Here is a 13,108-nt window from a genome sequence, read left to right as displayed (position 1 = left end):
ACTCAACATGACACGTATTACAGCCGAGACCATCCCGGTCTTGGCAGGTCCTCGAGGCAACATACGACGGCTACTAAAGTGGACATGGTTCCGCCGTGGTCTGAGGAGCTGAGATGGTACGATATTCAAATTAGCGCTGGTATCGTGGAGTAATGAGACTCGTCAAAATGGACAGGTTGGTAGATCGAAAACACCAAAGCCCATGGACGCTCGACGTTGGGCCCCATTATAGGTTCTTTGTCGCTCGCCCTCGCCGTCCTGGTCGGGACCGTCACTTGTCCGTGGCGCCGTGAGTCCAACATGGCAGCATGGAACATTCAAAGCGGTCTCGGGGGCAATTCCCGTGTGGCATCTGCGCAGCCCATCAGTCTGGGGTCTCGACTTGCCTCCTTGCCGGGTAAGATTCGCCCACCCCGTCAGCGCGGCGACGGCATGATCAGATATCAACACGGTCACCACTCACGACTCGCACATACTGGTGCATGGACAGCCCGCTTACTTGCTTACATGGACGTGCTTGCTGCCCTATTCCTATCCGGGATGATTGGCTGAGTCCAGCTGCATGTGCTCTTGGTTGCAAGCCTCAGAGGTCCTCTTACTACCTTGGAGCGATGATCCGTTTATCGATTGGGTCGTCTTTCCATGGAGACGGGACACCTGGAGCTTGTCAACAAACGACGGAGCACAAACCTTGCAGCATCTCCAACAAAGTCTCGGCTCTCTAGCGTATAGATCTGTGCCATGATACGCCCATGTTCCGTGGGGACGCGCGGCAGGCCAGAGCCCATCACCAGGATTCCGCAGAGTTGCAACGCTACCGCGGCACATTCCGATCGAACCGTTGAGCCGTCGGGACCAGTGACAGAGGACTACGTGGGCCGACGGCGTCGTATTTGGACGCCAATGCCGTTGGTGCTCTGCGGCGGCTCGAATCGTGGCAGCCCAGCCCTCACTGTAGTCTCGTATATGCCTCCAACGCGCCGCTCCCAACAAGCCTTTGATGCTCGTACGTTTCTCCGTAAAAATAGCACGGTGTTGAAAACCCTTCAACTCCCCGTCAAGCAATGCAAACGGGCCAGTGCTGGGCTTCCCAAGGCCATGACTTGAACAGCCCCCGTCAGACTCGGCGCGTGACCGTGCTCAGCTGAGCCAGCCATGTTCATGGCTAGAGGAAACGAGGCCTGGTCCTCTTTCCGGCCGTGGCCGCGCCTTGCCAGGACATGTAATCGGGCTCGGTCGATTATTGCCTCGTTGCAGTTCCTTGTCGACTCGAGTCATGCCCTCGGACACCGGTTCGAGCCCGGATACGGAGTCTATGCATCAATATAGCCCCCATGAGCTGTTAAGACGGCATTAAAATGGCGTAATAATCTCACGCCAACCCTCGGTCTCGGGTCTCCCTACCTGGAGTCCCTTGACCACTGGGTCTCGTGTCTTTGACAACGCCTGCAAATCGAAACACGAAGCAACGAGGGAGCAAAAGAGCCCGGCGTGTACTTGGTCAGACTGGGCAAATGCCCGGTTTGCCTTGGCTGCTGTGGCCGAGCAAGGCGCAAATTACCAACCCGCCCCCATATCAGCCCTCGAGGGGTCTGATGTAGGTCGACTCTCGAGCATGGCAGGGCGGCGGCGGCGTGACGGGCAAATAGACTTTGATGAAGACGCCTCTTGTTCGCCGCCGTGAGACCGAGAATAGTGACAGCGCCGCCTGGCCCGCCGCCACATTGAACACGAGTACCGGTGGTCCTTTGACGCCCGCGGAGTGGAAGACGAACTGAGGAGGGCGCCCGCCGGGACGCCAACAAGGTTAAAAGGCCCTGATCCAATCACCGGCGGGCAGGTCGCCGTCATCTTCGCGCCCACCGTGTGTGGAATGGACGAGTCGGACGCTCTTGGGCACGAAGCGGGTGGCAAGTATACCGAAACGCCAGCGCCTCTGGCTCGCACCCGCCCGAAGGCGCACCGCTCCCTTCGGACACCGGCTCCATGGTGGAGATGATTGATGATGGGCTCGCCCGGATGCGCCTCATTGTGTCAACGTCTGGCCGACAGGTCCATGTGCCAAACGCAGCGCGCCTGACGCCACGCTCTTGGACACGAAGTCTACCAGAACGCAACCAAGGTTCAGCCAGGGTAATCTTATTCCTCGTTCCAACGCCTCCGTCGTTTCCGTGTCTATACAAAGAAACGTGCCGGGCTATATAAGTCCCAGCTCTCCCCGCGGTCTTGATATCCTCCTCTCGTCCCTGTCAGCAAGAAAAGAAAACGGTGCTCCTTACAAACACCATCCAACACCAACGAATCTTTCCCAAATCTACTTGGTCGACCAACGAGACCCTTTCAAGCTCTTTTCATCATGAAGTTCATCATTGCCGCCGTTGTCGCCCTTGCTTCTCTCGGCATCGCTCAGGAGGATTCCTCCGATGATTCCTCCCGCAGGTGCAAGCCTGGCACTTACCAATGCCAGGGGAAGGATGCATGGGCCGTTTGCAGCACCGCTGGCCAGTGGGTGGTGAGTATCGAACTCGTCTCTGGCCGTTTATTCGTTGGTGATATTGACAGTCGTATTAGTTTGCTGGGAAATGCCCAAAAGACACCGTCTGCAAGTTCTATCCCCCAAGTGGCAGCCCCTACTGCGTGCCTCCCGGCTTCACCATCCCGTAAATACAGCTCTCGGGGCTTCAAGAGGGGGGTTTGCGAGTTTTGATTCTGCCCCAACCGCGTGGCAATGAGCCTTGGAACGAGTGCGACTGTGTCGGGAGAGTTGGTTCGGGCCCGCCCCCCGTCAGGACTGACGGCATGCTGAGCCAGATTTTCGGCATTTTCGTTTCGCCTTGGCCGCGTTTCAGTCTGCTTGAGTAGCTACTTGTGAATCTAATGACTACTTTATTTCTTTCAGTGAGACTCCGTGGACGTAAAGACAATCGTATCTGCCACGCCGTAGTCTGGACACGGTGCAAACTCGTATTCGTCCTTGATCATCGTGTCGATGCATGGAAGGGAAGGCTTTCATGCTCGGCAACCACGCCCGAGTTTCGAATTGTCACGAGCCTACGCCGTGCGGCTCATCAAATCCCGTGCCCAGACTTTTGTCGCGTCGTCACACGTAGATGCTGCTTCTCTTGGCAGGAAAATGCAACATGTGCCAAGGTCGCATTCACCTTGTACATCATGTACCTAAACATGTACGTATGTATGCGGATATACGTATATATGTACGTATGTATGCGGATGTAGTTACGTATATGTGTACGTATGTATCTCTGTATACTGTACGTGTGTATGTGTGTCCGCCCGCATTGATATTACCTTGAGCCCTTTTCGTCATGTGCTTTCTAACCATCCTAGCGCACCTTGCGTTTTGCGATTTCCGCCAGCGTACCAGCCGGCCGTCTTTCGCCGCGGTTGTGGTTGTGTGTGTGATTCTCGGCAAACGAGCGGCGATGCCACGTGTAGGAAGGGTATTGTACGGCGCAGCGGCAGCATACTCATCAAGGAAGCCTGCAGTACACCAATGTCCTGCCAGCTGCGCAGACGTTGCCTCGGTGCATTGTTCTCGCCACCGGATTCGACGAGCAAATGTCAGCTTCTCAAGCCACCATGGCTGCCTCACGTCAGCTTCAGTATATCGAGGCGGCGGTCCTCGTGACCAGCTTGTAGGGCCGTCTGCGGGATGAAGACTCGCATGGGGCAATGGTTCGCAGAGACTGGCTTTTGCTGCGTCTCACGCCCGGATGAAGGAGTGCCTGGAACGACACGTCAGCGGTCCAGCGTCATCATGCCGGCCGATCAAGACTCGCAAGGCTACCTGCCAATGCGACGCAGGCACGACTTGTAACCCTGGGAGCCAAATGGTAGGCACAACTCCAAGTTGGATGCCGGGGCGGCATCTTGCCGAGGGCTGCGGTTGTTCCATGTGTTTGCTACACGGCTCAGTAGTTATACCGTGATGTAATAGCTGCCCCTGGGAGTTGCTGTATTGCAAAATGAGAGCTGAGGGCCGTCATTCAAGTGCCAGGCTCCATTCCCGGCAGACGCACACAAGATAAGCTTTGGGGCAATGTAGTATTGGTACATTCAAATGAAGCTAGGTTGACGAAAGCCTAATGTGGCTGACGACGGTGGTGATGCTACTCACCTGGGGCTCGCTGTTGCTGGTTGACCTGTGATTGAAAAACATCAAGCTGGTATCCGACCAACCTTGTAGCAAAGCCAAGGTCAAATAGCCTAGTTGGTGCCCACTGCAAAAGATGCACATCTCGTGCTGTTTCACTCATCTTCATCGTGAATCAGGCCTTGTGATTGTGCGTGCCTCGAAATGGCAACGCATGTACTCCGGGAGCAGAGTAGCTGCCATGATACGGAGTACCTCGTCCAGCATTCGCGGCCGTGTGCATCCCAGCATTCGCAGCCGTATGTATCCCATCTCAGTTCCAATCGCTTCGTAGCCAGCCAGGACTCAAGACTCACGAGCAACACCGTCACGAACGTAGGCACAAGTCACGCCACCCTGCGGAGCAAAACTCGACGAGACATTTCCGATGGTAACTTACTACCACTTTTGGCCTTGTGCATGACGAAGCCGAGGTTGCAAAAGCCAGGCAAAGCACAAACGGCTTGCCTCGGGTCAAGTCAAGGGATGGTGGCACTGGTGTCACGTCTCGGCAGGGATGTGATGGAGGTATAAGTGCTTCTCCATCGGCTGTGCCACCCACTGCGCAAACCTTTTCCATCATACTTCTCTTGTCACAGGCCTCAGAAAGCAGCTCCCGTCGACATGAAGATCACGAACCGTCCCGACGAGTGGAGGATTGAGCAGGGGCTGTCGGCGGCTGTGCTCCCGGTGCTGGACATGACCCAGCCCAAGACCAGAGCTCTTCCTGTTCAGACTTTTGGCCCACTTGCCAAGGATGAAAAGGCCATCAGAGAGGTGGGAGACCCGAACGAGTTGTTCGTCAGGGAGCGAGAGGGTTGGACCGGGTACGTGGGACCTTGATCCGGAGCTGAGGAGTGCGTGGAAACGGTCCTCAGACTATTCACTCTACGTCAAGCACGATTCTGATTGTTGAGACTTGTCCAAAGCTTCGTCGAGTGGGAGAAGTATCCGGAGAAAAAAGCCGCGGCGCACAAGATCTTGACCGCTCAGACGTTCCCGCCGAATCCCGAGTTCCAACTCGGTCCCATCCCGGGCACAAACCCCGTCCTTCCCGGCACGCGCTGGAAGATGTGGCACCGCGCTGTCGGTGGCGAGCTGTCCAGGATTCCCGAAGACTCGTGGGCCACCGTGCTGAGGGAGAAGCATCCGGACATGCTGCATCTTCTCCAGTTTCCATACAATGGGGAGCCTCCCAAGCGTCTCGTCACGGAGAAGGAAATCACTCCCAACTCGCTCCACTTTGTGAGAAACCACGGCGGCATCCCGCTCATCGACAGGGACCACTACAGCTTCCTCTTGGACGGCCTGGTTGCGGAGCCCAAGGAGTTCACGTTGGACGACCTCATGGACGAGAAGAGGTTTCCACGCATGGAAAAGACGGTTACCATTCAGTGCTCGGGCACGCGTCGTATCGAGCAGGTGCTCAAATATCCCGGCCAGGGCGACGAGGTTCCTCAGGCACCTTGGGCCGAGGGCGCCATCGGCACTGCCAGATACGTCGGCATCAGCCTCAAGAAGGTGATTAAGGAGTGTGGAGGTCTGGTCGAGGGCGCAAAGCACCTGGAACTGTACGGCGCCGACACCTACTTCAAGAATGACCAGACGATGAACTATCTCGTCAGCGTGCCGTGGTCCAAGGTCAAGGCAAACGAAGTGATGCTCGCGTGGGAAATGAATGGACAAGTGCTCCCCGCCATCCACGGATATCCTCTTCGCATCGTGGTCATGGGCTACATCGGAGCCAGGAGCGTCAAGTGGCTCTACCGCATCAAGGCCATCAGGGAGCCGTCACGAGCGCCGGTGCAGAGCCAGGAGTACCTCTACTTTCCACAGCAGGTGGGAAAGCACAACCTGAGGCTGACGGACGGAATCCAGATCCAGGAGATGCCGGTGAGCTCGGCCATAATGTCGCCGTGGACCAAGCAGGCGTGCATCCACGACGGCCAGATTCGCTGCAAGGGCTGGGCCTATTCCGGCGGTGGACGGTGGCCCGAGAGGGTTGAGCTGTCCAACGACGGCGGGTTCAACTGGTACACCGTCCCGCCGGAGAAGCTGTCCAGGAAGCGGAGATGGACATGGCGCACGTGGGAGTTTGACCTGCCCTGCGACGTCGAGGGCTGGGTCGAGATTGTCTGCCGCTGTTGGGACAATGCGCTGAACACGCAGCCTCCTGATGTTCGGACAGCGTGGAACTGGGGCCTGCACGTCACGAGCTCCTGCCACCGCATCTCTGTGTACAGCGTCAACAAGTCTCGGCCAGCGACCAAGGCTCGTCTGGACGAGTTTGAGCGGAGAGGGATTCCGTTTGGCCCCATCACGGTGCCTCTTTCGTTCCCGTCTCAGACGTGGGAGGACTATGACAAGTTCTGGCGAGACAATGACCCCCGCGACGCCGAAGATGATTGATTGCGGGGCGGGAACTGCGCTATCGTAGCCGGAGTGTGCTCTCTTTGATGGTCATCCAAGACGCGACACGAAGACGTGCGACGTGGTTTGCGGGGAGGTGTTTACTGAACGGAGAGCGTTTGCCGCATTGTGTGCGCAGTCTCTGGTTTCCTTTTGCTTTGGCGCTTCCTGGCAGCAAATATTTCCACGATTGACGAACATGGCGTCTTGTCTCGTGCCGAACCAAAGACTTGTTTGTGAGAAGCCATTCCCATTCGCGCGTGCTGGGCCCGCACAGAGGGGGGCGGACAAAGAAATGAATTTTCACGTGACCAACGCCAGTAGCATGTAGAAAATGTATTGTTTCACACAGGGGCAGGGGAGGCACGCACGGAGTACTCAATGGCTGCAATTCTACTTTTTCGCCCCCGTGCAAAAGCAAGCCATGTAACGACTGGGGGGGCTTTGTCTTGAGCCTTGGGTGAAACTGCTTGGAAGTGGCGACCAGTCTCTTTCGTAACCGAGATGAGTCATGTCAGTCCTCCTCTTCTTTCACCGGCCACAGTGAGACGTGGCAAGGCGCCAATCCTTCTCGCTGCAGCAGCACGCTTTTTCACGTTCCCGAAGCACGGCAGAAATCGGAGGTCCGCGCAGCAGAAAATTCCAGAGACGTGGCGGGGATGCCACCCACAGGAGATGCGACAATCGCTCCGGGTGGCTTTTCCATGACCCAGTCCAGGCTGAACTTGACTTTGCCAATTGACGGCGTCCCGGCCGAGGCGGTGAGACACCGTGGACGTTTTCGTCGTTTCAGACACGGAGGGGGAAGCTTCTCGAATGCTCCCAGATCTCATCTAGATCCGACGAGGCCTGGCAGATGGCTAGCCGACACGGGCCAACCCAACCCCTGAACTGTTCCGTATTGTGAGGCAATACGGAGCACCTGACCAGGAACATGCCTACGCGCATGTACGCATGTGCATCAACTCGCGTCATGGGGCGGCACGTCCCTCAGCCACGGCGTGCCTGCAGATTTGACTGGAAAGGCGCTCTGCAACCTTGGCGAGGCGCCGGCCGAACGACGCGCCACGTGACAGGGCCGTCGCCAAGTTGCAACAACGCGAGGAGGACCGGCCAGGGAAGCGTTGCCGGGCGCGTATGCGGTAGAGACGGGAGACGGACAGATGCCATCACCGTGTCGCCGGTCTGTGTGCGAGTCAGAGGAGTGAATCATGCACGATGCAAATCATTGAATACTAATCTGCACCTCACGGGACCGCGCGAGCGTTTTGAACCGTTGGCCAACGCGCCAATGGCAAGGGACTCGAGTCCGAAATGGGGCTCCAGGACCAGGACCAGGACCAGGATTGGTGCGCATCTCGTCAAACGTACGGAGGACTCGGGAGGAGTAGTTACCACGAGTACTACTAGTCCAAGTCCGAGTCCAAGTTTCGCCGCCTTGTGGGTAAAAATGGCTGGTGCATGGCGCCAAAGGAAAAAGAAAAGGAAGAAGGAAAAAAAAAGAGAAGCAAGAAAGAATACAGAGACTACCCTGCACGGAGGACAAGTACGTCAGACCGTCCAGTCAAAAAAGTGCGCGTTCAAAGGGCGCGTCGACATATATAGCCGTCATGTTGACTCGCCCGTGACGTTGCGTGCCGTCTCGTCCCGTCTCGTCTCGTCTCGTCTCGTCTCGCCTCCCTCTTCGTCCCGCGACCCGGGCGACGAACCCTCTGGATTGCAAGCCATTCGACATCCACGAGCATATATTTTGACAGACCGTACCTCCCATTCCCGTGCCTGTCTGCTGCGGCTGGCTGTCTCGCAACACCGCCAAGATGATCGCCTCCGGCAGCTCCACCGACGTCACCTCTGTCTACTCCGCGCACACGGGCGACAAGGACAAGGAAAACACAACCTGGGAACAGACGCCTGTGCCGACAAGCGCCGCCGCTCCTCAACACACATCAGAAAAGCAACCGCCGGCCGAGACGGGGGAACACGCGGTTGCTGCCACCAAGGAAATCGCCCATGCTGGCGCGACGTCAGACGCCAAGCCCCAGGGACAGGGACAGAAACAGGAAGAGGACGACGACGATGAATCCGGGTATCCTGCCAAGTGGAGGCTGGGGCTCATCACCATCGCTCTCTGCCTGTCCGTGTTTTGCATGGCATTGGTACGTTCGCTCCGTCTAAAGTCAACAGACAGTCTCGTCTAGGGGACGAGAGCCGTCTTCCGACGTCAACCTGATGATGATGTTAACTGTGCCGCACAGGACAACACCATCATTGCCACCGCCATCCCTCGCATCACCGACCAGTTCCAGGCCATCCAGGACGTCGGCTGGTACGGCTCGGCCTACCTCCTCACCACCTGCGCCGTCCAGCTCATCTTTGGCAAGCTCTACACCTTCTACTCGGTCAAGTGGGTGTATCTCGCCGCCATCTTCCTCTTCGAGCTGGGCTCCCTCGTCTGCGGCGCCACGCCCAACTCCGTCGGCCTCATTCTCGGCCGCGCCATCGCCGGACTCGGCGCCGCCGGCGTCTTCTCCGGCGCCCTGCTCATCATCAACCGGGCCGTGCCGCTGCGCCAGCGCCCCATGTACATGGGCGTCATCGGCTCCATGTACGGCATCGCCTCTGTTGCCGGTCCGCTCATGGGCGGCGCCTTTACCGACCACCTCACGTGGCGGTGGTGCTTCTACATCAACCTGCCCTTTGGCGGCGTCACCGTCGCCTTCATCATGGCCTTTCTGCGCCTCCCCAAGCCCCGCGTCGCCAAGAACAAGCTGAGTCTCCGGGAGCAGCTCAAGTCCTTTGACCTGCTCGGATCCTTCCTCTTCATCCCCGGCATCGTGTCCCTGCTGCTTGCCCTGCAGTGGGGCGGCACCAGGTACCCCTGGAGGGACGGCCGCATCATCTCCCTGTTTGTCGTCTTCGCCGTCCTCATCACGGCCTTCCTGGCCGTGCAGGTGTGGCTGCAGGAGAGGGCCACCGTGCCCCCGCGCCTCTTCACGAACCGCACCGTCTGGTCCTGCGCCGTGTTTGGCGCCTGCCTGGGCGCCTCCTTCTTCGTCCTCGTGTACTACCTGCCGCTCTGGTTCCAGGCCGTCCAGGGAACGTCGGCCATCCAGTCCGGCATCAAGAACCTGCCCATGATCCTGTCCCTCGTCATCTTCTCCCTCGTCTCGGGCGGCCTCGTCACGACCCTCGGCCACTACGCCCCCTTCATGATTGCGTCGACGGTCCTCATGTCCGTCGGCGCCGGCCTCCTCTCCACCTTTGACGTCGACACCGGCCCCGCCCGCTGGATCGGCTACCAGGTCATCTTCGGCATCGGCGTCGGGCTCGGCATGCAGCAGACCATGGTGGCCGTCCAGGCCTCCCTCGACGGCGCCGACGTCGCCATCGGCACCGCCATCATCATCTTCTCCCAGACCCTCGGCGGCGCCCTCTTCATCTGCGTCGCCCAAAACGTCTTCCAGAACAAGCTCGTGTCCAACGTGGCCGGCGCCCATGTCCAGGGCCTCGACCCGGCCCGCGTCGTCTCCGTCGGCGCCACCCAGATCCAGTCCATGATCCCCAAGGAGCTCCTGCCCGTCGTGCTCGAGGCCTACAACGGCGCCGTCACCAACACCTTTTACGTGTCCGCCGCCATGGCCGCCTTGTCCCTTGTCGGAGCTGCCTGTGTGCCGTGGAACTCGGTCAAGGCCAAGAAGATTGACATGGCGGCCGCCTGAGCACCCCCGAGTTGGCTCGTGTACGATAGGATGAGATGTAGACTAGACGTGTCTTTGGCGTTTGCGGCCTTGCCCTGCTCTTTGCTACGCCCGCTCCGTGTCGTTGGCAGCGGCAGCGGCTGTCTGCTACATTCGGGTCGGAGCGGACGGCACGTGGGAAATACAGTAAACGCAATGTAGAGAATAGATGGCACATGCCGCTCTCCAGCAGAGCATTGACACCAGCCCGGTTCCTTGATCATCAACTACCCAAGTACATGGTTTATACAGTCCACTCAGCAGCCAGTTGTGCTCGCTCGCTCGCTCGCTCGCCCAACCGGCGTCAAGAGTAATCTCGGTATGCCGGCGGGATGTCAGGCCAGGCGTCCACGCCGTCGAGTATCACCAGCATCATGCCCCCCGACCTGTGGTTTTCAATGTGACAGTGTAGCAGCCACGCCCCGGGGTCGGTGACGTGGTACCGCACGGCAATCCAGCTCTCGCTGTCCCGGGCCGGCATCGAGACGAACGTGTCCCGCCGCGGCGGGTTCTCGAGGTTGAAGCGGTCCGGCATCTCCCTTCGCGCGTCTTCCACCGACTTCCATCTGAAAGGGCCTGTTCCCGAACCAATGCGGTACATCTTGACGCCGTGCTTGTGGATGGGGTGCGGCGGCTGCGGGAACTCGGAGGCGAGCAGGATGAGATCCACCCACGTGTTGTTTCTCGTCACGACGGTGGCGTTTTTGAACCTCGTCGCGTTCGGGCTGAGCAGGAGCGGCGGGTCAGTGTCGCTCAGCACCGCCGGGTCGAGGCCCGTGGTGTTCAAGGCCCAGCGGTACGAGGATCCGTCCAGCCTCATGTTGAGGACGTACAGCGCGTCCGCCGTCCGGGCGATGGGATCGGCGGGGAACGGACGGGCCGTCGCCTGGTCGAACAAGGCGACGTCGGGCGAGGACGGGTTGCCGACCAGGTCGATGTACTGCCGCGGCTCGGGCGGGTTCACGACGAGGCCTGGCACGCGAAGGATGGCGTTTCCGACGATGATCTGCGGCGCGGAACTGGCGTGGAAGCGGATCTGGAAGTCGCCCGGCCTCGTGGGCCTGACCAGGACCGAGTATCGCTCGCCGTTTGACAGGGCGAGCGCCTGGACCCTTTGCGGTTCAATGTACGAGCCGTCCACGGCGTATATCCACATGTCGTGGTCGTCGATGGCGACGACGCCGCTGACATAGTTGACCGCGCCCACCACGTCCAGGGCGACCCACGAGTCGGCGCCGTGCCCCGGCGCTCTGACGACTTCGGTGAGGCCTCTCGTCTCCCTGCAGCCGTGGTAGACGCCCGGCGGGATCGCGCTGGCGTTGTATGCCGAGACGTTGCCGCCAAACGCAGCCAGGACAATGGCGGGCAGGCAGCTGGAGACGTGTGAGCGAAGCGAGCGAGTGCATGGTGCGAGCCGGGCCACGACTTATTACGGTCCATGTGTCTTCTTACCCTTTGTCCGTCAGGGTTTGGCCCGGCACCAGGGCCAAGTCGGCCTTCTGCACGGGGCTCAAGTGTGCCGTCATTTCGGCCACCGGCAGACATCGCACTCTGCCTTTTCCGTTGAAGAGAATCGAGTCGTAGCAGCTGATTTCGACCCCCGCCCTCGGCGTCATGACCGACTTCTCCTCCGAGGTGATGTGCATGTAGTCGCTCACCATCAGGGCGTGCGCCGCCCTCTCGGCCTTTTCCATGCGTCGCACAGCCCGCGGATCGTCGGATATCATCTGGAATGGCTTTTGCGTCCCCGGCCGCGGGTGTATCAGGACACGTCCGTACAGCCCGTCCTCGATTTGCCCCCGGGCATGAGAATGATACCAGTGACTGCCGTATTGCGTGGCTTGGAAGGCATACGTGAAGCTGGAGCCGGGAGCAACGGGACGCTGTGATACTCCCGGCACACCGTCAGACCACGGCGTCTTTTTCATCTCGATGCCTTTTTTTTTTTTTTTCAAGAAAACAGCATCAGTACCGTTGCAGTGCTCACATGAGCTCATCGGGACGGGACACACCGTGAAAATGAACCGTGGTGTTGAACGGCGACTGATTCCACACATTGACGACAACCCAATCGTCTTGATCGACTTCGATTGCAGGCCCTGGCGTCTTGCCATTGACCAGGAGCATGTGTCTTGACACGCCATCGGGGGCATGCTCTTGCCAGGTCACCGTCAAGTCGAAAACCTTGGTTCCCTTCAGCTCGCGTAGGTCGGGCAGCGCCCAAACAGCCAAGGGGAAAATAAACGATGCGACCCAACGCCCAAACATCACGGGGTCATCTCTGAAGCTCGTGGAGCTCGGGAACGACCTCTGCGGACGAGACTCGTGAATCATAGCTTGACATCATGAAGGGATATTCGACTGCTGACTTTTCAACGTATTTGTAATGTAGAAATGTACGGAGTACCTGGCAGTGTATTACGGGGTACAAAGTGTCCAAGCGTTGCATTGCAACAAAAGACCGGTCGTCGAGATACAAGACCAAGGGGTTCTCTCTTGTTCAGCCGCAGGATTCAAGACCAGCCTCGTGGACAGCCCATGCAATCTCAAGTATCACACCACGACAAGTATAATTTCTCTCGTCACAGTGTGCAATTTACGAAATTGCCGTGAAAAACGGTCACCTGCTGATTTGTGCGTGGTTCGCCAGCCGCATCGAATCTCATTCTTGGACAGTCGTGACGCCTGGTACCGAAACATAGACAGACGGCACTCGAAAGCAGAATGTTTCCCGTCCCATCACTTACAGGGGCCAGGCCCTGACGGGTTCAAATCCCCCATCCGTGTCTTTGTGCCGGACCTGCTGGAT

General features: G+C 58.6%; 4 protein-coding genes across 4 annotated transcripts; 3 read left to right on the top strand and 1 right to left on the bottom strand.

Annotated features, from left to right (window-relative positions):
* Positions 1–2,356: 2,356 nt before the first annotated feature.
* On the top strand, positions 2,357–2,664 carry MAM_07297 (uncharacterized protein; the record flags this gene model as incomplete). The annotated part of the gene is made up of 2 exons (XM_040826095.1): positions 2,357–2,512; positions 2,572–2,664. The coding sequence occupies 2 exons, from the start codon at positions 2,357–2,359 to the stop codon at positions 2,662–2,664; spliced, it is 249 nt and encodes an 82-aa protein (XP_040675944.1).
* Positions 2,665–4,777: 2,113 nt separating this feature from the next.
* Positions 4,778–6,562, top strand: MAM_07296 (Oxidoreductase, molybdopterin-binding domain protein; the record flags this gene model as incomplete). Its single annotated transcript, XM_040826094.1, has 2 exons — positions 4,778–4,980; positions 5,083–6,562. The coding sequence occupies 2 exons, from the start codon at positions 4,778–4,780 to the stop codon at positions 6,560–6,562; spliced, it is 1,683 nt and encodes a 560-aa protein (XP_040675943.1).
* A 1,817-nt stretch (positions 6,563–8,379) lies between these two features.
* MAM_07295 (MFS transporter) lies at positions 8,380–10,281 on the top strand (the record flags this gene model as incomplete). The annotated part of the gene is made up of 2 exons (XM_040826093.1): positions 8,380–8,718; positions 8,818–10,281. The coding sequence occupies 2 exons, from the start codon at positions 8,380–8,382 to the stop codon at positions 10,279–10,281; spliced, it is 1,803 nt and encodes a 600-aa protein (XP_040675942.1).
* A 322-nt stretch (positions 10,282–10,603) lies between these two features.
* Positions 10,604–12,633, bottom strand: MAM_07294 (laccase; the record flags this gene model as incomplete). The annotated part of the gene is made up of 3 exons (XM_040826092.1): positions 10,604–11,672; positions 11,752–12,235; positions 12,312–12,633. 3 exons carry the CDS (start codon positions 12,631–12,633, stop codon positions 10,604–10,606), a joined length of 1,875 nt encoding a protein of 624 aa, XP_040675941.1.
* Between the last annotated feature and the right edge of the window lie 475 nt (positions 12,634–13,108).

Source organism: Metarhizium album (genome assembly GCF_000804445.1).
Source record: "Metarhizium album ARSEF 1941 chromosome Unknown scaffold_29, whole genome shotgun sequence".
In the NCBI taxonomy this organism is placed as follows: domain Eukaryota; kingdom Fungi; phylum Ascomycota; class Sordariomycetes; order Hypocreales; family Clavicipitaceae; genus Metarhizium; species Metarhizium album.
Note: the sequence above shows the minus strand (reverse complement) of the source record. Positions and strands in the feature narration are given on the sequence as shown.